Source organism: Anthonomus grandis, chromosome 18 (assembly GCF_022605725.1).
Source record: "Anthonomus grandis grandis chromosome 18, icAntGran1.3, whole genome shotgun sequence".
Lineage (NCBI taxonomy): Eukaryota > Metazoa > Arthropoda > Insecta > Coleoptera > Curculionidae > Anthonomus > Anthonomus grandis.
The window spans coordinates 13,164,023-13,186,623 of record NC_065563.1 but is presented as its reverse complement, the minus strand read 5'-3'; the positions used below and the strand labels follow the sequence as shown (position 1 = coordinate 13,186,623).

Sequence of the window (22,601 nt, the reverse complement as noted above, 5' to 3'; positions counted from 1 at the left end):
CTAGCTTGTGATTGGTCGGAAGCTCGCTTCTTCGCGAAAAGTAAATTTTTTATGTTACTGTTCAGAAACTCATTAGACCCAAAGTCCAAATAAAACATTTATTATTTGAATAACCAACTGTCAACGGGACACTGACGTAAAAAATCAATATGGCCGCTCGCATATCGGTTCAAATATGGCGTCGCATAACCTCAAATTGTTAGTGAATAATTTCTCTTCTTTTATAGGCAGACGATTACATATCGATCCGCGTCGGCCAAGTGATGATGGATAATCCGGACATAAGTGACATTTTACTGGGCAGACCTCAAACGCACGAGCTGGCCGTGTCGAATTTCGGCCATCAGTTCGTGTCCAAAGTAAGCTACAAAGCCTCATTTCCTCTAACATCCTTTTAATACAACTTGAATGTTATCTAGTTCATGAACGAAGGCCTGCTGCCTCCATATCCAGAGAACCTATCCATATCAAACGGGTCATGGCAAAACGTCCTGGGCACAAGGTACTAAGGTCACAAAAAAAAACATTATTAGACTTTTTTTCTTCTATTTCAGATATAAATTTTACGTATTTTCGGCTTATTACGACCAAAGAAGGAACCAGCGAAACGTGAGGATAATCGCGGCGACAAAAACGAGGGGCCCCGAAAGGGTCTGGTGCCGTTTCTGGTACAAACACGCGGACAACGCGACCGCCAACATATCGAAAGCCGTACCCGCCAAACTGAAGGTCCGTTACGACTAAATAAATATAGTTTTCGACATGCCCCCGTAATTGGTTTTTTTTAAAGGTGATAAGGGAAAATTGGAATCTACGCTATAGCGCGTGTTTCGTCATGTGCCCCCTGAAAGCAAACCTGACGATCCCTACTGCCGTGAGCGTCGTGGCCCGATTAAAAGACCCGCCCTCCAACGTGCTCTCCGTTATCAACAATTTCAACGTATCCAATAATGTGAAATTACCGGGGGCGATCGATAAGTTCGCCGTATGCGTGAAGCCGCTTCATTTCAATTATAATAAGGTAATTAAGGAAAGCAGGAGTTTGATTGAATATTTGGTTAAAACAATAATAATAAGCTTTAGTTCCAACACATTACAAATACCCAGTTATGAGTTAGTATATAGTTATTATATAGTTAGTACAAGTACAAATGCATGAAGTGTATGTATTAGAAGCCAATAATTGACCCCCTTAAAACTTACTCGGCACCACCCGGTATAATATATAAAGTAAAAAAAGGTACCTAACTTAACTCATATCTTTTCCATCTATTAAGGAACTGTAAATAATGGAAAAAGTCGTTTTCGACGTCCGTTTTTGAGGCCAAAAATGGGCATCAAAAATGCCATATCTCAGCTATTAGAAGAGCTACGACTTTGCGGATGGTCTCGTTGGATTCAGAAAGACGAAACTAAGACAAAACCGTTGGAATTTTCCAGATAGGACCCATAGAAGCCGAGATATCGACCTCCAAAGTTTGGGTTTTTTCGTTTTTCGGGTATACCCCCCCGTATCGATTTTTTTCACCAAAAATTGATTTTTGTCGAAATCAAACTAAGTATACCAGAGTATTATTTGGATCACCTAGATTACGAAAACACCGGGTTATAACAGGATCCGAGCAGAAATAAGGGAATAAGAGCACTTTGAAAATTCGGAAAAAGTCGTTTTCGACGTCAGTTTTTGAGGCCAAAAATGGGCATCAAAAATGCCATATCTCAGCTATTAGAAGAGCTACGACTTTGCGGATGGTCTCGTTGGATTCAGAAAGACGAAACTAAGACAAAACCGTTGGAATTTTCCAGATAGGACCCATAGAAGCCGAGATATCGACCTCCAAAGTTTGGGTTTTTTCGTTTTTCGGGTATACCCCCCCGTATCGATTTTTTTCACCAAAAATTGATTTTTGTCGAAATCAAACTAAGTATACCAGAGTATTATTTGGATCACCTAGATTACGAAAACACCGGGTTATAACAGGATCCGAGCAGAAATAAGGGAATAAGAGCACTTTGAAAATTCGGAAAAAGTCGTTTTCGACGTCAGTTTTTGAGGCCAAAAATGGGCATCAAAAATGCCATATCTCAGCTATTAGAAGAGCTACGACTTTGCGGATGGTCTCGTTGGATTCAGAAAGACGAAACTAAGACAAAACCGTTGGAATTTTCCAGATCGGACGAGTAGAAGCCGAGATATCGACCATCAAAGTTTGGGTTTTTTCATTTTTCGGGTATACCCCCCCGTATCGATTTTTTTCACCAAAAATTGATTTTTTTCGAAATCAAACTAAGTATACCAGCGTCTTATTTGGGTCACCTAGATTACGAAAACACCGGGTTATAACAGGATCCGAGCAGAACTAAGGGAATGAGAGCACATTGAAAATCCTGAAAAAGTCGTTTTCGACGTCAGTTTTTGAGGCCAAAAATGGGCTACAAAAATGCCATATCTCAGCTTCTAGAAGAGCTACGACCTTGCGGATGGTCTCGTTGGATTCAGAACGACGAAACTAAGACAAAACCGTTAGAATTTTCCCGATAGCTCCCATAGAAGCTGAGATATGGAGCTTCAAAGTTCGGGTTTTTTCATTTTTCGGGTATACCCCCCCGTATCGAATTTTTTCACCAAAAATTGATTTTTTTCGAAATCAAACTAAGTATACCAGCGTATTATTTGGATCACCTAGATTACGAAAACACCGGGTTACAACAGGATCCGAGCAGAAATAAGGGAATGAGAGCACTTTGAAAATCCTGAAAAAGTCGTTTTCGACGTCCGTTTTTGAGGCCAAAAATGGGCATCAAAAATGCCATATCTCAGCTTCTAGAAGAGCTACGACCTTGCGGATGGTCTCGTTGGATTCAGAAAGACGAAACTAAGACAAAACCGTTGGAATTTTCCCGATAGCTCCCATAGAAGCCGAGATATCGACCTTCAAAGTTTGGGTTTTTTCGTTTTTCGGGTATACCCCCCCGTATCGAATTTTTTCACCAAAAATTGATTTTTTTCGAAATCAAACTAAGTATACCAGCGTCTTATTTGGATCACCTAGATTACGAAAACACCGGGTTATAACAGGATCCGAGCAGAAATAAGGGAATGAGAGCACTTTGAAAATCCTGAAAAAGTCGTTTTCGACGTCCGATTTTGAGGCCAAAAATGGGCATCAAAAATGCCATATCTCAGCTATTAGAAGAGCTACGACCTTGCGGATGGTCTCGTTGGATTCAGAAAGACGAAACTAAGACAAAACCGTTGGAATTTTCCAGATCGGACGAGCAGAAGCCGAGATATCGACCTCCAAAGTTTGGGTTTTTTCGTTTTTCGGGTATACCCCCCCGTATCGAATTTTTTCACCAAAAATTGATTTTTTTCGAAATCAAACTAAGTATACCAGCGACTTATTTGGGTCACCTAGATTACGAAAACACCGGGTTATGACAGGATCTGAGCAGAACTAAGGGAATGAGAGCACTTTGAAAATCCTGAAAAAGTCGTTTTCGACGTCCGATTTTGAGGCCAAAAATGGGCATCAAAAATGCCATATCTCAGCTTCTAGAAGAGCTACGACCTTGCAGATGGTCTCGTTGGATTCAGAATGACGAAACTAAGACAAAACCGTTGGAATTTTCCCGATAGCTCCCATAGAAGCCGAGATATCGACCTCCAAAGTTTGGGTTTTTCAATTTTTCGGGTATACCCCCCCGTATCGATTTTTTTCACCAAAAATTGATTTTTTTCGAAATCAAACTAAGTATACCAGCGTCTTAATTGGGTCACCTAGATTACGAAAACACCGGGTTATAACAGGATCCGAGCAGAACTAAGGGAATGAGAGCACTTTGAAAATCCTGAAAAAGTCGTTTTCGACGTCCGTTTTTGAGGCCAAAAATGGGCATCAAAAATGCCATATCTCAGCTTCTAGAAGAGCTACGACCTTGCGGATGGTCTCGTTGGATTCAGAATGACGAAACTAAGACAAAACCGTTGAAATTTTCCCGATAGCTCCCATAGAAGCCGAGATATCGACCTTCAAAGTTTGGGTTTTTTCATTTTTCGGGTATACCCCCCCGTATCGAATTTTTTCACCAAAAATTGATTTTTTATGAAATCAAACTAAGTATACCAGCGTATTATTTGGATCACCTAGATTACGAAAACACCGGGTTATAACAGGATCCGAGCAGAAATAAGGGAATGAGAGCACTTTGAAAATCTTGAAAAAGTCGTTTTCGACGTCTGTTTTTGAGGCCAAAAATGGGCATCAAAAATGCCATATCTCAGCTGCTATAAGAGCTACGACCTTGCGGATGGTCTCGTTGGATTCAGGATGACGAAACTAAGACATAGCCGTTGGAATTATCCCGATAGCTCCCATAGAAGCCGAGATATCGACCTTCAAAATTTGGGTTTTTTCATTTTTCGAGTATACCCCCCCGTATCGAATTTTTTCACCAAAAATTGATTTTTTTCGAAATCAAACTAAGTATACCAGCGTCTTAATTGGGTCACCTAGATTACGAAAACACCGGGTTATAACAGGATCCGAGCAGAAATAAGGGAATGAGAGCACTTTGAAAATCTTGAAAAAGTCGTTTTCGACGTCTGTTTTTGAGGCCAAAAATGGGCATCAAAAATGCCATATCTCAGCTGCTATAAGAGCTACGACCTTGCGGATGGTCTCGTTGGATTCAGGATGACGAAACTAAGACATAGCCGTTGGAATTTTCCCGATAGGACCCATAGAAGCCGAGATATCGACCTTCAAAGTTTGGGTTTTTTCATTTTTCGGGTATACCCCCCCGTATCGATTTTTTTCACCAAAAATTGATTTTTTTCGAAATCAAACTAAGTATACCAGCGTCTTATTTGGGTCACCTAGATTACGAAAACACCGGGTTATAACAGGATCCGAGCAGAACTAAGGGAATGAGAGCACATTGAAAATCCTGAAAAAGTCGTTTTCGACGTCAGTTTTTGAGGCCAAAAATGGGCTACAAAAATGCCATATCTCAGCTTCTAGAAGAGCTACGACCTTGCGGATGGTCTCGTTGGATTCAGGATGACGAAACTAAGACACAGCCGTTGGAATTATCCCGATAGCTCCCATAGAAGCCGAGATATCGACCTTCAAAATTTGGGTTTTTTCATTTTTCGGGTATACCCCCCCGTATCGAATTTTTTCACCAAAAATTGATTTTTTTCGAAATCAAACTAAGTATACCAGCGTCTTAATTGGGTCACCTAGATTACGAAAACACCGGGTTATAACAGGATCCGAGCAGAAATAAGGGAATGAGAGCACTTTGAAAATCTTGAAAAAGTCGTTTTCGACGTCTGTTTTTGAGGCCAAAAATGGGCATCAAAAATGCCATATCTCAGCTGCTATAAGAGCTACGACCTTGCGGATGGTCTCGTTGGATTCAGGATGACGAAACTAAGACATAGCCGTTGGAATTTTCCCGATAGGACCCATAGAAGCCGAGATATCGACCTTCAAAGTTTGGGTTTTTTCATTTTTCGGGTATACCCCCCCGTATCGATTTTTTCACCAAAAATTGATTTTTTTCGAAATCAAACTAAGTATACCAGCGTATTATTTGGGTCACCTAGATTACGAAAACACCGGGTTATAACAGGATCCGAGCAGAAATAAAGGAATGAGAGCACTTTGAAAATCCTGAAAAAGTCGTTTTCGACGTCCGTTTTTGAGGCCAAAAATGGGCATCAAAAATGCCACATCTCAGCTTCTAGAAGAGCTACGACCTTGCGGATGGTCTCGTTGGATTCAGAACGACGAAACTAAGACAAAACCGTTGGAATTTTCCAGATAGGACCCATAGAAGCCGAGATATCGACCTTCAAAGTTTGGGTTTTTTCATTTTTCGGGTATACCCCCCCGTATCGAATTTTTTCACCAAAAATTGATTTTTTTCGAAATCAAACTAAGTATACCAGCGTCTTAGTAGCCAATAATTGACCCCCTTGAAACTTACTCGGCACCACCCGGTATAATATATAAAGTAAAAAAAGGTACGTAACTTAACTCATATCTTTTCCTTCCATTAAGGAACTGCAAATAATGGAATTTATCGAACTGAATCGCCTGATGGGCGTGGACCATCTGACTTTTTACAACCACACCATCGGTCCGCAAGTGTCTTGCGTCCTGGACGACTATCGGCGCCGAGGAATCGTCACCCTGTTACCGTGGAAACTGCAAATGGTCTCCCAGCGGGAAATTCGTACCGAGGGGCTGTTCGCCGCCCTCAACGACTGCCTGTACAGGTCGATGTACCACTATTCGCACGCCCTATTGATCGACTTGGACGAGTACATTATTCCGAATTATAATGAAACTTTACCGCAACTTATCGAGTAAGTTAAATCCGAGCCCAACGTTATTAAGAAATATTAATTAAGAGAGGCTTCTTTTAGTTATCTGAACCATCGATTGAACACGAGAAGCACCGGCTCGTACTCGTTCCAAAATGCCTTTTTTTACTTGCAATGGGACGACGACGGTCGAGTGAGCGATTTCGATGACGTGATCTCCTCGAACTTAATCACGATGAGGAAAACCCGAAGGAAAACTAAATTGCACCCGCATAAGCAGCGCTCCAAGTACATTTGTCGACCCGAGTTGGTCGTGGAGGCGGGCAATCACTTTGTTTGGGAATTCATACCCGGACACGGTAAACATACAAAATTATCATGTCATACAAAAACCCATGACATATTCATTTAGGCACTTTAAATGTACCGGCAGACGCAGCAATACTACACCACTACAGGATATGTGAGTTTGGTGGAAATGATTGCATTAAAACCGCATCGGTTGTCGATCAAACCGCTTACAGGTAACCAATGCTCGAATTATAAAATTGTACTGATCAAATCTACCGATGAAACTTCTTCAGATATTTGGAAGGTCTTACGAAGGCGGTAAGGAGGCGGTACGAGCAGCTGAAGCAAAAGTGCGGCCTATCGAAGCCCAAGGAAGCCCCAACCAAGATGTTCCACAAAATTCTGCAGATGCTTAAAACCGGTGCTCAAAGGAAATAATGAAGAAAATGTGATTTTAGCCGTAATAGGACTAATTAGTTGTAAATACTTTTAGTAATAATATATCATTGTATATTAATCGAAATCCCGTTGGCTTTTTTTTTACCCACAAATCTTACAATTATTCTACAGACTTATATACTAGAGATGTGTGTAGTGTTGAGGTGAGGAATTGCAGTGTCACGATAAAACTGTTACTAAGACAATATCGACCTCCAAAGTTTGGGATTTTTCATTTTTCGGATATACCCCCCCGTATCGATTTTTTCACCGAAATTTTTTTTTTTCGAAATCGAACTAACTATACTAGCGTCTTCTTTAGACCACCTACATTACGAAAATACCGGGTTATAACGAGATTCGAGCAGAACTAACCGAATGACAGCACTTTGAAAATTCGGAAAAAGTCATTTTTCGACGTCGTTTTTGAGGCCAAAAATGGGCATCAAAAATGCGATATCTCAGCGACTATTAGAGCTACAACCTTTCGGATGCTCTCGTTGGATTCAGAATGACGAAACTAAGACAAAACCGTTGGAATTTTCCCGATAGGACCCATAGAAGCCGAGATATCGACCTCCAAAGTTTGGGTTTTTTCATTTTTCGGGTATACCCCCCCGTATCGATTTTTTTCACCAAAAATTGATTTTTTTCGAAATCAAACTAAGTATACCAGCGTCTTAATTGGGTCACCTAGATTACGAAAACACCGGGTTATAACAGGATCCGAGCAGAACTAAGGGAATGAGAGCACTTTGAAATTCCTGAAAAAGTCGTTTTCGACGTCCGTTTTTGAGGCCAAAAATGGGCATCAAAAATGCCATATCTCAGCTACTATAAGAGCTACGACCTTGCAAAGGGTCTCGTTGGATTCAGAAAGACGAAGCTAAGACAAAACCGTTGGAATTTTCCCGATAGCTGCCATAGAAGCCGAGATATCGACCTTCAAAGTTTGGGTTTTTTCATTTTTCGGGTATACCCCCCCGTATCGATTTTTTTCACCAAAAATTGATTTTTTTCGAAATCAAACTAAGTATACCAGCGTCTTATTTGGGTCACCTAGATTACGAAAACACCGGGTTATAACAGGATCCGAGCAGAACTAAGGGAATGAGAGCACTTTGAAAATCCTGAAAAAGTCGTTTTCGACGTCCGTTTTTGAGGCCAAAAAAGGCATCAAAAATGCCATATCTCAGCTATTAGAAGAGCTACGACCTTGCGGATGGTCTCGTTGGATTCAAAAAGACGAAACTAAGACAAAACCATTGGAATTTTCCAGATAGGACCCATAGAAGCCGAGATATCGACCTCCAAAGTTTGGGTTTTTTCGTTTTTCGGGTATACCCCCCGTATCGATTTTTTTCAGAAAAATTGATTTTTTTCGAAATTAAACTAAGTATACCAGCGTCTTATTTGGGTCACCTAGATTACGAAAACACCGGGTTATAACAGGATCCGAGCAGAAATAAGGGAATGAGAGCATTTTGAAAATCTTGAAAAAGTCGTTTTCGACGTCTGTTTTTGAGGCCAAAAATGGGCATCAAAAATGCCATATCTCAGCTTCTAGAAGAGCTACGACCTTGCGGATGGTCTCGTTGGATTCAGAACGACGAAACTAAAACAAAACCGTTGGAATTATCCCGATAGCTCCCATAGAAGCCGAAATATCGACCTTCAAAGTTCGGGTTTTTTCATTTTTCGGGTATACCCCCCCGTATCGAATTTTTTCACCAAAAATTGATTTTTTTCGAAATCAAACTAAGTATACCAGCGTCTTATTTGGGTCACCTAGATTACGAAAACACCGGGTTATAACAGGATCCGAGCAGAAATAAGGGAATGAGAGCATTTTGAAAATCTTGAAAAAGTCGTTTTCGACGTCTGTTTTTGAGGCCAAAAATGGGCATCAAAAATGCCATATCTCAGCTTCTAGAAGAGCTACGACCTTGCGGATGGTCTCGTTGGATTCAGAACGACGAAACTAAAACAAAACCGTTGGAATTATCCCGATAGCTCCCATAGAAGCCGAAATATCGACCTTCAAAGTTCGGGTTTTTTCATTTTTCGGGTATACCCCCCCGTATCGAATTTTTTCACCAAAAATTGATTTTTTTCGAAATCAAACTAAGTATACCAGCGTCTTATTTGGATCACCTAGATTACGAAAACACCGGGTTATAACAGGATCCGAGCAGAACTAAGGGAATGAGAGCACTTTGAAAATCCTGAAAAAGTGGTTTTCGACGTCCGTTTTTGAGGCCAAAAATGGGCATCAAAAATGCCATATCTCAGCTTCTAGAAGAGCTACGACCTTGCGGATGGCCTCGTTGGATTCAGAATGACGAAACTAAGACAAAACCGTTGGAATTTTCCAGATAGCTCCCATAGAAGCCGAGATATCGACCTTCAAAGTTCGGGTTTTTTCATTTTTCGGGTATACCCCCCCGTATCGAATTTTTTCACCAAAAATTGATTTTTTTCGAAATCAAACTAAGTATACCAGCGTCTTATTTGGATCACCTAGATTACGAAAACACCGGGTTATAACAGGATCCGAGCAGAACTAAAGGAATGAGAGCACTTTGAAAATCCTGAAAAAGTCGTTTTCGACGTCCGTTTTTGAGGCCAAAAATGGGCATCAAAAATGCCATATCTCAGCTTCTAGAAGAGCTACGACCTTGCGGATAGTCTCGTTGGATTCAGAAAGACGAAACTAAGACAAAACCGTTGGAATTTTCCAGATCGGAGGAGTAGAAGCCGAGATATCGACCTTCAAAGTTTGGGTTTTTTCATTTTTCGGGTATACTCCCCCGTATCGAATTTTTTCACCAAAAATTGATTTTTTTCGAAATCAAACTAAGTATACCAGCGTCTTATTTGGGTCACCTAGATTACGAAAACACCGGGTTATAACAGGATCCGAGCAGAACTAAGGGAATGAGAGCACTTTGAAAATCCTGAAAAAGTCGTTTTCGACGTCCGTTTTTGAGGCCAAAAATGGGCATCAAAAATGCCATATCTCAGCTTCTATAAGAGCTACGACCTTGCGGGTGGTCTCGTTGGATTCAGAAGGACGAAACTAAGACAAAACCGTTGGAATTTTCCCGATAGCTCCCATAGAAGCCGAGATATCGACCTTCAAAGTTCGGGTTTTTTCATTTTTCGGGTATACCCCCCCGTATCGAATTTTTTCACCAAAAATTGATTTTTTTTCGAAATCAAACTAAGTATACCAGCGTCTTCTTTAGACCTCCTACGTTACGAAAACACCGGGTTATAACGAGATTCGAGCAGAACTAACTGAATGACAGCACTTTGAAAATTCGGAAAACAGTCATTTTTCGACGTCGTTTTTGAGGCCAAAAATGGGCATCAAAAATGCGATATCTCAGCTACTATTAGAGCTACGACCTTGCGGATGGTCTCGTTGGATTCAGAACGACGAAACTAAGACAAAACCGTTGGAATTTTCCAGATCGGAGGAGTAGAAGCCGAGATATCGACCTTCAAAGTTTGGGTTTTTTCATTTTTCGGGTATACCCCCCCGTATCGAATTTTTTCACCAAAAAATGTTTTTTTTGAATGGTCGTTGTAAGTCGTTTTTACTTTTTAAATTATACAATTTATCTAAGAGAGAAATCAAGGCTGTTGTCACTGCTCGTCATTTACAACCGATCCAACGGTGCCACGTCTAACAACTAAATCTAATAATAACTAAACGTATGAATAAAACCAAATTCCAACTAGATTCAATAGATTTTCTTCTTCTTCTTTTTAATAATTGAACATATGACATAGTGTTTTGTAAATTGATATTTACTGAAAGTGTAACGTAATATCCAACAAAATCGGTAACTACAACAATATAGATTTCACCTAAAGTGTATGAGCCAAAACATACACAAAAGTCAATAATTTACAATTACAATAAATGTATTTATAATAAAATAACAAAAACGATGCTTGTGCCCCCCTAAACTACTTATCACTTGTGTCAATACTTTTAGTATTATACATTATAATGTTTTAGCCGTTGAAGATAAACGTGAAATACACGTTTAGGATATTAGAAAATCGTGTATAACACCGGCAACCGAGTTGCCGTCGTTCAAATGTAGGTGGTGCGTGCCCTCCACCACGTGTCTCTCCACTTTTTTCGCCGATTCCGAGATTTTATCCAGAACCAGGTCGTAGTTTTGGGGCGCGTCGGTTTTTAGGCCCGTTTTCGCTCGAATATTCATAACCTTTAAATGAACCGTTTAATAACCCTTGAACTACTACTTGATACCTACCTCACAAATTATTCGGGAAGCCAACTCCATGACTTGCTCCAAAGTCAAGAACCCCAAAGCGGACAACTTGAGCCTGGGGTCTCTGGTGAAGTAGAAATGTCCCTCTTTGTCTTTGGCAGGTTTCATGCCTCTTTTAAGTAAAATTTCACAGCCTTCGCGAGTCACCGAACCTAAAAACCACTTTTATACTAAAAACCGACTAATAAGCACCATTAACTAGTGTAGTATAGTATAGCATAGTTGCTATACAATGGACAAGTTATATGCATATTTTTTTAAGTTTAATTGGCTAAAAAATCAACATTACCTTTATGGGCATCTACTAAAATATCCAACATCTCGTTGTAAGGGTAACAAGGAACCGAGTCCTGGGTAAGCATCTCGTAACTTAAAAACTTATCTATAGCGTAACCTAAGACATCACAGCTCTTTTTCAGGTCTCTCACTGATGGACTGGCTAAAAACCACATTAAGAACAAACCGACTATTTCCACGCAACACTCACCAAGATCAATACTAATATACTTCCTCACTTCTTTAGGATAGACCGCGGCATACAGAAAGGCGATTCCCCCACCCAAAGAATGGCCCAGCACAATTATGTCGGACCATTTAAAATATTTCACTATCCTTCGTAGATAGTGCACCCCATCCCACCAGATATAATACTTATGCCCTAAAGACGATTAATATATCAACTATGTTCATCGTGAAAGGGAATAAATAAGCACCTTCGGCCAAATGTGAAGAAAATCCGTGCCCAGGCAAGTCGATACACAGCACAGAGTGCCCACGAGCCTTCAATAGCGGGGCCACCTTATCGAAGGTTCCACAGTTGTCTTGCCAACCGTGAATTGCTATTATCGGTTGGGTGTTTTGTGGGCCCCACCATTTACCTGCATCAGTAATCTTTAAAGTGAATGTTAACAGTGACTTAGGTGAAAGCCTATTTAGTGCACTAGTTTCTATAACTCAACGACCAAAAGAAAACAGTGAAAACCATTAAACAAATAGTGTTTTCAAAGAACAAAAGGTGCCAAAAGAGGACATTACTATTTATTGTATATATATATATATGTGAAGATTGCAAATTATTAATTGCAAAAATGCCCTACACGACTTAAACAAGTTTAAAGTGGAACAATTGATGCCGAGTATGCAGGAGGGCTTTATATAAAAATGATAAAGCATTACTATAAAGTCCATGTATGTGTTTTCCATTTGTAATTACATACATGAACATTCAAATAGTGTCTACACTAGCAGGACATACAATCACAACACAAGAGTCTGACATGATAAACAGATTCCACTTAATTAGTAGGATAATTTCCACTCATTAGTAGTATTTAATTATAATGATTGAAAAACATATTATCTAGGTGCTTAGTGAAACTCTATCTAATGTAAAGGAACGATTATTAAACATCTTATGAAATTTTATAAACAAATATACAAGTTAGAATGAAGTAAGCATTGTGATAAGGGAAAGCTATATTTTGTACCTGCGATATGTCCCCAAGGAACTGGAATAGTTACTTCTTGAAAGTCATCCAGTCCAGTAACCTTAGATGACTTGCTTTCGCGTATACTAAGCTCGCCCTCATGTTTTACTGTAATATTCATAATTAATTGCAACATAATTTAATAAATTTCTAAAGCATTGCAAAATAGAATTTTTAAACAAACTTACCAGCAAGATTTCCATTCATAACTGGTTCGGCCATTATCCAGTAGTACTGTGTCTATTATACAGGTTCTAATTTTAAATAAACCGTGTTATCGCCGCGTAAAAGTTGTAAGGTGAGGCGATGATGGGGGGACCTTTGAACCCCTTTCTCTGAATAATTATTATTATGAAATTTGGACCCCAAGGACAATTTTGAGGTTAAGCAGCTGATTTTGACGTGTCACACCGTTGCCAGTTGTGGCAAACAAAATTTCTTTTAAGGAAGTGTAAATTGCAACGAATATTATTTTTTGCATTCCTATTATTGAATTTATTAATTATTGGATGTTTGACAATGTAACCTGGTATCGGCATGTTGAAATTTCAATTTAAATTCTGTCTTGATAAGAAGAAACGGCAACACTGCCCCAATCTAAATTTGACAGCTGCTTTTTGAGCCTTCAACATTTCAATAGCAGGGTTGCCAATTCAAGCGAACATATTTTATTTTGGAGACACATAAAAGGGAAAAGATAGTATTTTTCAATAGTGCCTTTTATCCTTTAGATTATAAATAATTTGATATGTCCCTCATATATTGACATTCTTTTATTGTTAATTTTTTAGAGAGGAAGCAACGGCAACACTGCTCAAAATCTAAACAAATAGGTTATGTGGTGCCGAATAGTTTTAAGGTTATCTTTTTGTTTACCACAATAAAACACCAAAGAAAAAATGCCTAAAACCGTAGACAATGGCTATTACTTACCCGGCGAACTAATAAAAGACATCAATTCGAAAGACAAACAAACAATAATCGGTCCGGGACTGCGCAGGAACGACGAGGAACCAAACACTTTGATAGCCACCCAAGCGGGCACGTTAGTCTTTAGGCCCCCGAACACCTACTGGATCGAAAGCAGACGAAATCGCTACATACCGAAAAAAGGCGACTACGTGGTGGGCATAATAACGAAAAAGTCGGGAGACACCTTAAGGGTGGACGTCGGGGGCGCCGAACCGGCCAGTTTGTCCATGCTGGCCTTCGAGGGGGCCACGAAAAAGATGAAACCGGACGTGAACGTCGGTGATACGGTGTTCGCGAGGGTTTTAAATGCCCATAAGGAAATGGAACCCGAACTGGTTTGTGTGGATCAGTACGGGAAATCCGGAAGGCTCGGTGTGTTGTCCAACGATGGGTTCTTGGTGCATGTGAAGCAGCGGCTGGTGCAAACGCTACTGAATCCGGAGAATCCACTTTTGAGGACGATCGCGAGGAAGTTTCCTTATGAGATCGTGATCGGCGTTAATGGGAAGGTGTGGATTAAGGCCAATCAGGCTCGGGATGTGCTGGTGTTGTGTAGGGCTTTCGAGGCGGCAGAGTTTGAGAGCGAGAAGGGGATTATCGAGGCTTGTAGACAGCAAAAATAAATTTATGGATGAGGAGTTCGGGGTATTTTTCAAATTTAATTTTTTTTTTAACTATAATTTTATAAAGTTTTTGCTAATATATACAGACAAATTTTCAAGTAATTCAAAAAGTATTCAATTATGAGCATTTTGTGATGGTTTTTCCAAAAAAACACAAACTTTCAGAAGAAATCAAAACATTTTGGAAAAAGCTGAAATAGGTATCGAATGAAATTAACTGAAGAATATAAAAAACAAATTTTCAAGTTATGAACATTTTGTTAACTCCTTGAATAAATTATAGATTGTGGTCGTACAAGCAAATCCCTTTAAATCCACTTTTTGACGAACTTGAGTTTTTCGTACCACTAAGTCCGCGCGATGATTTCTCATCAAGTCAACAATCATTTAAGTCTAAGTCCAAAATATTTTAATTTTGAACAAAAAAAATCAGTATGTGCACTTAAGCGATTTTTATTAGGAGCATGAGACAAGTTTAAACAGGAAAAAACCTGTAAGTCCATTTAAGTAAATATTTACGCGTACTTGTGTTATTTTATTTGCCGGCAGTTTACATTATTTTGTTGTTTGTGGCGGTTGGTCAGTATGTCTTCCAGAGGGAAAAAACTTGTGTTTATGGCGTGTAATAATACACTAAACCAGAGAAGTAGTAGTGATGAAAACTCTATTAGTTATAATAGAATAATAGGCTCTAATGTGTCCAGGTTTTATGAAAGGGTTGGGGAACAGCGCGATGCTACACCGAAAGGTAAGTACATAGAACTTCTTAAATTTTAGATATTTAGAGTTGAAATGCATTTTACAGTTACAGGAAATTATTACCTGTTTCATTTTTATTAGATTTTTATTCGCTAGTTTTAAACTATGTAGGGACTTCAGTTTTTTTTCTGTTTGTGGTACTAGTAGCTTAACGGACTTAAGTTTTTTTCTAAATTTTAGATAAAAACATAGAAATTGAAAGAGGGTCTGAGGTGGGAAATTTAAATGTATCAGAACCGTCTGTTGATCACGTGTCTCAGCATTCCTTCAATGAAGACGATTTAGCCTTAATTGAAGATAGCGATGACTCGATCCTAGATTCAGATTTTAATGAAACAGATGATTCAAATGACGGTAAGATTTTTAGTTGTCACAGAAAAATTAGAAAATGCCTTAATTGCCTTACTTCTATTTTTTTGTAGAGCTTGGAAATGACACACAGCTTAAAAGATGGAAAGAAAGTCAACCTAAAAAGTGGAAAAAAAGAAGAAGCGAGGGACTTGATTATGTGACTAACAACAAACAGCGGCCGGCCAAGAAACCTCAAGCCATTAACTGTGAAAAGTGTCGTTTTAAATGCCAGACAAAATTTTTAGAAGAGGAAAGGCAAACTTTGTGTTTAAGGTATTGGAGAATGAATAATTTTACACGGCAAAAAGATTTTATTCTTGCAAATGTCACAAGCTCTTTTCCAGAGAGAAGAAGACAGAGAAATGGAAATAAGGCTCCTAGAAGTATTTCTAAACAGTACTATTTTACAAAAGATAAAAACAAACTAAGAGTTTGTCAGGCATTTTTGTTGTAAAAAATGCATTTTGTTATAAAGGCTCTTCTGGCCGACATAGACGGTGAAGACAGACGTGGCAAATCGGTACCCATGAATAAAACCAGGCCAGAACTTCTTGCCGATGTAGAAAGGCACATTCAAAGTTTTCCGACCGTACCATCCCATTATTCCCGAAAGTCAACTGAAAAGGAATACTTGGACGGCAAATTATCAATAGCTAAGATGTACAACCTTTACGAGGAAAAATGTAAAACAGAAAAAAAAGAAGCTGTATCGTTCATAACGTATAAAAGGTATTTTGGTTCCGAATTTAATTTATCCTTTTTTCACCCTAAAAAAGACCTTTGTCAAACTTGTGAAAAACATAAGACAGGTGATGAGAGTCAGACCGATATTGGAAAATTTGAAAAACATGAAAGTCGTAAAAGGGATTGCTACTCTGCCAAAGAAAAGGACAAAGTCAGTCAGTCCTTCAAATACCCTGCTCCGACGTAAGCCCCATGTACTACTCAAGAAAACTATGTGTTTTCAACCTTACTATTTATAACTCGGCCCCTCCAAATGATGCCAACCGTTATTGCTGGACTGAGATTAACGGAAAACGAGGAAGTTCAGAAATAGGCACTTGTTTGTTTGAATACTTAACACACCTGCCTCTGCATGTAAATCGGGTGTCACTCTGGTCCGATACATGTGGAGGACAGAACGGCAACCAGCATGTTGCAGCTTTACTGCTTTATTTAGTGCAGGTTACGCACATTCAAGTTATTCAACATAATTTTATGGAAAGTGGGCGTTCCTACATGAAGGTGGACTCCGTGCATAGCTCAATTGAACATGCAAAGAAATATGTACCAGTTTACACAATTCAAGATTGGCTTAATATTATTAGACTCGCCAGATCAAACAGAAATAAAAACAAAAAAAGTCAACCATACAATGTCCAAGAATTAAAATTTAATGACTTCTATGATCTAAAGGCTTTGTCTGTAAAAATACTTTGAAATAAGAGTAAAGATACAGAAGGAAACACAGTCAATAGCTACCCACAGACGAGTGTTCAATACTGACATTCTTTCCTTTCATAAATCTGAATGGAAAATAAAACTGTAGTCGTCCACTAATTGGAAAACTTATTGGGCGATCTTTCCTCTCAAACTTTCACGCAAGTCTATCATTTCATATTTGACATGGATAATAAACTCTTCATAGTCCACTAACATAAAATACTGTGACGCCTCAATTTTATAAGCAAAATCGATTTCGCTGGAATGAATGTCAGTTAGTGGTCAGAAATATCACTTTCCTTACAATTTATCGTTCTATTCCATCCTTTTACTGAAACGAAGAGTTGCAAGGGTCGCTATTCGATTTTCTTCTTAGTGCTAAACTAAAAATGAAGACTAAAAGAACAATAATTGCGTGAGTTTCTCTTCAAAAAAAAAAAGAAGAAGGAAATGGTCAAAATCTTGGCTACTTCAGCGTGAAGTTGTGAAGCGGGAGTTGAAGACAAATGAACCCATGGACTTTAAGAATTATTTACGAATGGACTCCGAAACATTCGATGAATTACTAAAATGCATTCAGAAAGAAGATACCATAATGCAAAATAGTATTCCACCAGAAGAACGACTTGTCGCAACATTAAGATTTTTAGCTACAGGAAGAACCTAGGAATGTCTAAAATTTAGTACTGAAATTTCTGCACAGTCTCTTGGCGCTATAATTCCGGAAACATGTAAAGCAATTTACCAAGTTCTACATAAGGAGTATCTAAAAGTAAGTAAAACTACATCCATTTTATTCATAATGTTTCATTTTTGTGTAAGTCTACATTATTTAATCAATAAATTCCTTAGAAACATTAACATAGAAATCCTTTAAATTTGGGGAAAAGAAATCTTGCATTTCTGTGGCGGTAGCCGCAGTATTAGAAAGTGTTTGTATTTGTGAGGTACCATTAAAAATTTCATTTTGTGTTTCTGTGGTATTTGGACTGAATGGTATTACTGGCGATGAAGGAGAATTGATCATAGTATATGAATACTGAGATGTTGTGGACTGTACAGATGAACGTTCGCAAGGGTGATATGTCCGTGAAGCATTAGTCAAATCTGTAGATTCATCTAGTTTATTCATTATAACTCTATTCAGCACTTTTGTCAGCAGCGTTTCGGCATACATAATTTGGCAGCGATGTACTGAGCTAACGCTTCACTTTCAGTTGGTGTGGCTGTGAGGGCTTCTGTACATTTTTTAATGAATATTTGTCTTTCTCTTTCTTCATTGACTTTCTGTTTCTTACCAGTAACATGCCCGTTTTCTTCAGCATATTTCCTTTTCCCTTTTTCGACAACTGATGGTGTGTTCATCACCTTAAAAAAAGAAAATCAAATTCCTATTCTTTACTTATGTCTTTATGTAAATCGTCTATATTATGTATATAAACAACTTTACTGCGGCCTTTTGCCTTACTGCTTATTTCAGATAATTTTGTGGACCTTACAATTACATTTCTTAGTTAACTAGTTCTTATTAATTTAAGGTTCCGACAAATTTCTGTCTAGAACACAAAATTTAAGTAAAAAAATCTATAGGTACAGTTTTTCTTATTCTCCATCGACTTGACTCCGGCCACCTAATGGGTTTACCAGGGCCCCGTGTCGGTCCTAAATCAATTAATTAGGGATAAATAAGAGCCTGGTACATACTTTAACCTACCTACCACAATACCAGAAAATATCGGTGTTCGAGAAAATAACAGGCAATACGACGGAGTCTATCATATTATTTGCTAATACCTGTGGTTATGAATTACCAATTTAAAACTGACCCAAAAGCTATCGTAAATGCATTAGGTGGCTGAAGTCAAGACGATAGAGGATGAGACAAAGTATACCAAATGTGGTAATATGTCAAATGTCCCATGTTCTATAAAAATTAAATTCAGATGGGTGACGCCGAATTTTTTTTCAGTTTCCGAAAACTAGACATGAATGGAAGCAGATTGGACAACGATTCGACTCCCGTTGGAAGTTTCCTAATTGCGGTGGTTCAATCGATGGAAAGCATATTAGAATAACATGTCCATCAAAATCTGGCGCTTTTTACTATAACCACAAAAAATTTTATAGCATAGTTTTGATGGCTTTGGTAAACGCTGACTATGAATTTATATATGTAGATATAGGTAAAAATGGGAGAAACTCTGACGGTGGCATTTTGTAATACACCAATTTCTACGAGAAATTAATGAAGGATCAACTAAATTTGCCAGGTAAAGACGGAAATACAAAAAAAACTGAATTTTGTATTTTTGGGAAATGAAGCATTTGCTCTGCACGAACACGTCCTGAAACCATTCAGTCAATTCGAACTTACAAAGGAAAAAAGGATTTTCAATTATCGGTTGGCAAGGGCTAGGAATGTAATTGAAAACGTTTTCGGAATTATTACGTCCAGATTTAGGTTGCTACATACTGCTATTTCATTACAACCAGAAAAAGCTAAGTATGTCATAATGGCGATATGCGTCTTACATAATTTATTACGTCGTAGAAGTAAGTCGTACTTCAATTCGACTATTGTAGATACGCTAAATAGAATTACTCATGCTATCAGGCAAGACGGTGAATGGCGTAAGGATAACGTGGATTTGCATGGATTGCAGAAAACGCGAAGTAGGAAAGATTTGCTGAATGGGACAAAATGCCGGGAAGAATATCTTCAATTCTTTAATGGATATGGGAGCGTCTCATGGCAAGAACAAATGCATCAGAAGGGTAGAGCTTGAATTCTTTTAAAATTGAGTACCTATTATTAATAATATATATCATATTTACCTCGTTTGTTTCTTCTATTCCTTCATTATCTTCTATTCTCCCAGTATCTTCATTTACCTTTTGATTAGCTTCCTGACTTTCACCAACTTCAGTCAGATTTGGAGTTACGGACGTAATATTATCAATACTCTCTGCTGGTCATTCTTGGTCTATTCGGAACATCATTAAGTTAAAGTACCACAAATGTGATTTGTAGATTTCCTCAGTTCCTTTGCCGGATCGCTCCGACTTTTCAACCTTAAAATGACATTAATATCAATTTCTTTAATAATTAAGTGCATACTTGGCCAAAAATGGCACATTTTGAATTTAATAAATAAATCAATAAATACATTTTTCGACCAATTTAACCGACCTCGCAGCTCTAACCGTTTCGGAAATAGCAATAGTGGTATCAATTAAAAAGGACATCCTGTACATGTTGACGTACCACTTTGGAGTTATTATTTATATTAGGATCTTACCTTAAAATTACCCAGAATATCTACTTAATAGTTTTTATTACAAAACGAGACAAAATAAAGTCGAATAGGTACTTACCTTTTTTAGTTCCTTTCGGAAAGATCCTCTTAGTGACTGATTTTTTTTATTTTACGGTCTTTTGGTCGGCTTCGGTATCAAACTTCTTCCAAATTTTAAGTAACTCGGCGTAAGCATGATTCTTTAAATTCCTGTTGTTGTAAATTTCTTTATTTTTGATTTGCCACAACTGGAGTAGTTCACGGTATTTTTCAATAAATTCCTTCAAAATACTCTTGGGGGTATTTCGGATGTCGTATTTTTCGCAACTTACATCAACTATGGAGCTTTGTGTATTATCGTCCTCCATAGTAGTAGTTATATACGAGTAGGTACGTACAAATAAATATGTGATAAACCAATTCAAAATGAAAATAATACTTGAGGTGACACGCCAAGATACAACAAAATTACCTAAAATAAACCCGTCAAGACAAGTATTAACACACTAACTAAAACGCCAGTGTCATCAATTCAAGACGGCGGGATTTGCCGATAGGAAAATTTTGAGCGTCGGCCCATCATCTCAAATCTCACTAACTGGCATTCATTCCTTCGCGATTAGTCTTTCCTTGCGGAATGAATGTTGGTGTATGGGTGGCTAATTGGTTACTAATCAAATCATTACATCACTCGAAAGACAAGCCAGGCATAATTGAATTTAAATACACGCATTCTGACCCTTATAAGTATATTAATGTTTTTGGAAGGGGGAAAACCCCAACTTTTTCGAAGGTCTTAAAACCATTATACAGCAAGCAACTGCCAATCACTGAAAAGAAGAAAGAGGATCTTCTAAAACTGTGCCATAACAATATAATTCCGGCCGAATTCCATGGATGGTACAATTCTTTGCCAACATCCACAAATGCACCAGAACACTTGGTCGAATCAGACAGCAGTGATGATGACGATGATTTACCATTAATCACTTATGTCCAACAAAATAAATAAATTTATCAGAAAAAAAATGTAAGTCGATATAGGTGTTTTACTGATAAATTATCATTAAAAAAAAGCTAACAAATCATGTCTACAGCTTTAAAATATCAAATATTCAAAAACAACTTTTACAGGCAAATTAAAATCTTTTTTTCCATTTTTCTCACTTTTATGGTCTTATACGGTTTTGCTTATACGCCCACGATATACTATTGAAAAAAAAAGTCGTATAGAATTCAATTATAAGATTAACCAATACAGTCTTGAAAGAGTCTCTGTTAACAGAGATGTTGGTGTTGCACTAGATAAGAACCTCCCATTTAATGTTGATATGGATAATGCTGTTGCCTTTCAGATGCTTCAATTTATTAGAAGAAGCACCAAAAAAAATTTATGGACATAAATTCTTTCAAAATCTTCTACTGTGCCCTACTATGATCTTGTATTTGGTCCCCAGACTATGGAATTCATATGAACATCTTCAAATTGATTTAACCTACCCACATTTTAGATAAATATGAAGATTTCCATATACTTGAATTGCTATAAATATAGTTCGTATACATTATCGAAGAAGAACTCTTCATAGTAGGGCGTCAGCACCTAAAAAAATTGATCTGCATGTTTCATCGAGACTGCAATAGGCAACGTTAGTATTCACTATCCAATTCATCGTACTAATTATGGCTTGAATAAATTTATCTCTAGAAGCACCAGACTGGGTAATCAATATTCTGTAACTCCCTTCTTTGTCTCATTATATACAATCCTAAGACAGGTATAAGAAAACATCTATTGATATTGTTAAGTTTTTCTGATAATTTAATTAATTAATTGTTGCACTGTTATGATGTATTTATTTTTGTAGTTTGCACTGGCCTTTGATAAATAAATAAAAACACATTATATACCTTTACAGCCAACGAAAACAAGCCAACTATCCAGCAAAATTAAATTGTACATTTTATAGATTGGTGAACCTTTTTAAAATGTTTGTTCTGGGAAAATCTTAAAGTTAAAAGTCCTTCTTTGTAAATAAAGAATAGAAGCATTAAAAGTATTTTTGCATTAGACCTCTATATCGAAGACGAATATTGGCATAACAATTTTCCAAAGCAGATTAAATTCCTGCAATAATGTTGATTGATTCAGTTAATAAGCATGCATATTAGGAGGATTATAATCCATATTTCATATAAATAACGTTAGACCATACTCAACGCTAAAATCCTTAGAGGATCCGACAATAAATCCTTGTGGAATACTCCCGAGAGATTCTAAATAAAACAGATAA

General features: G+C 37.9%; 3 protein-coding genes and 1 pseudogene across 7 annotated transcripts in view; 3 read left to right on the top strand and 1 right to left on the bottom strand.

Annotated features, from left to right (window-relative positions):
- The window catches only part of LOC126746772 (beta-1,4-galactosyltransferase galt-1), a 29,198-nt gene extending 22,047 nt beyond the window's left edge, over positions 1-7,151 (top strand). For all 4 annotated transcript variants that reach the window (XM_050455128.1, XM_050455132.1, XM_050455131.1 and 1 more), the window contains exons 4-11: positions 228-359; positions 420-502; positions 555-729; positions 791-1,021; positions 6,072-6,379; positions 6,440-6,696; positions 6,750-6,861; positions 6,922-7,151. In XM_050455128.1, coding sequence (XP_050311085.1) covers positions 228-359; positions 420-502; positions 555-729; positions 791-1,021; positions 6,072-6,379; positions 6,440-6,696; positions 6,750-6,861; positions 6,922-7,066 — 1,443 coding nt within the window. In that variant the 3' untranslated portion in view covers positions 7,067-7,151. The remainder of the gene's footprint in view (positions 1-227; positions 360-419; positions 503-554; positions 730-790; positions 1,022-6,071; positions 6,380-6,439; positions 6,697-6,749; positions 6,862-6,921) is intronic.
- Positions 7,152-10,810: 3,659 nt separating this feature from the next.
- On the bottom strand, positions 10,811-13,239 carry LOC126746786 (probable serine hydrolase). Of its 2 annotated transcripts, none has more exons than XM_050455181.1 (7): positions 13,052-13,239; positions 12,864-12,971; positions 12,090-12,254; positions 11,864-12,034; positions 11,666-11,815; positions 11,364-11,528; positions 10,811-11,310 (listed from the first exon to the last, which is right to left on the bottom strand). In XM_050455181.1, exons 1-7 carry the CDS (start codon positions 13,083-13,085, stop codon positions 11,240-11,242), a joined length of 864 nt encoding a protein of 287 aa, XP_050311138.1. In that variant the 5' UTR covers positions 13,086-13,239; the 3' UTR covers positions 10,811-11,239. The 2 variants fall into 2 exon arrangements, with proteins under 2 accessions (XP_050311138.1, XP_050311137.1); XM_050455180.1 differs by having other exon boundaries at positions 11,359-11,528; positions 13,052-13,233.
- A 453-nt stretch (positions 13,240-13,692) lies between these two features.
- Positions 13,693-14,560, top strand: LOC126746791 (exosome complex component RRP40). Its single transcript, XM_050455187.1, has one exon. It carries the CDS (start codon positions 13,763-13,765, stop codon positions 14,456-14,458), a length of 696 nt encoding a protein of 231 aa, XP_050311144.1. The 5' UTR covers positions 13,693-13,762; the 3' UTR covers positions 14,459-14,560.
- A 483-nt stretch (positions 14,561-15,043) lies between these two features.
- Positions 15,044-22,500, top strand: LOC126747085 (putative nuclease HARBI1; annotated as a pseudogene).
- Positions 22,501-22,601: the final 101 nt, after the last annotated feature.

What these genes read in the sequence shown, in the direction of transcription:
- LOC126746786 (XM_050455180.1), bottom strand. Translation starts at nt 13,085, where the DNA reads ATGGCCGAACCAGTTATGAATGGAAATCTTGCTG. An exon ending in TTCTTCACATTTGGCCGAAG is followed by an intron (nt 12,035 to 12,089) that starts GTGCTTATTTAT and finishes AATCGTCTTTAG; the next exon opens with GGCATAAGTATTATATCTGG. An exon ending in GTATATTAGTATTGATCTTG is followed by an intron (nt 11,816 to 11,863) that starts GTGAGTGTTGCG and finishes TGTGGTTTTTAG; the next exon opens with CCAGTCCATCAGTGAGAGAC.
- LOC126746791 (XM_050455187.1), top strand. Translation starts at nt 13,763, where the DNA reads ATGCCTAAAACCGTAGACAATGGCTATTACTTACCCGGCGAACTAATA.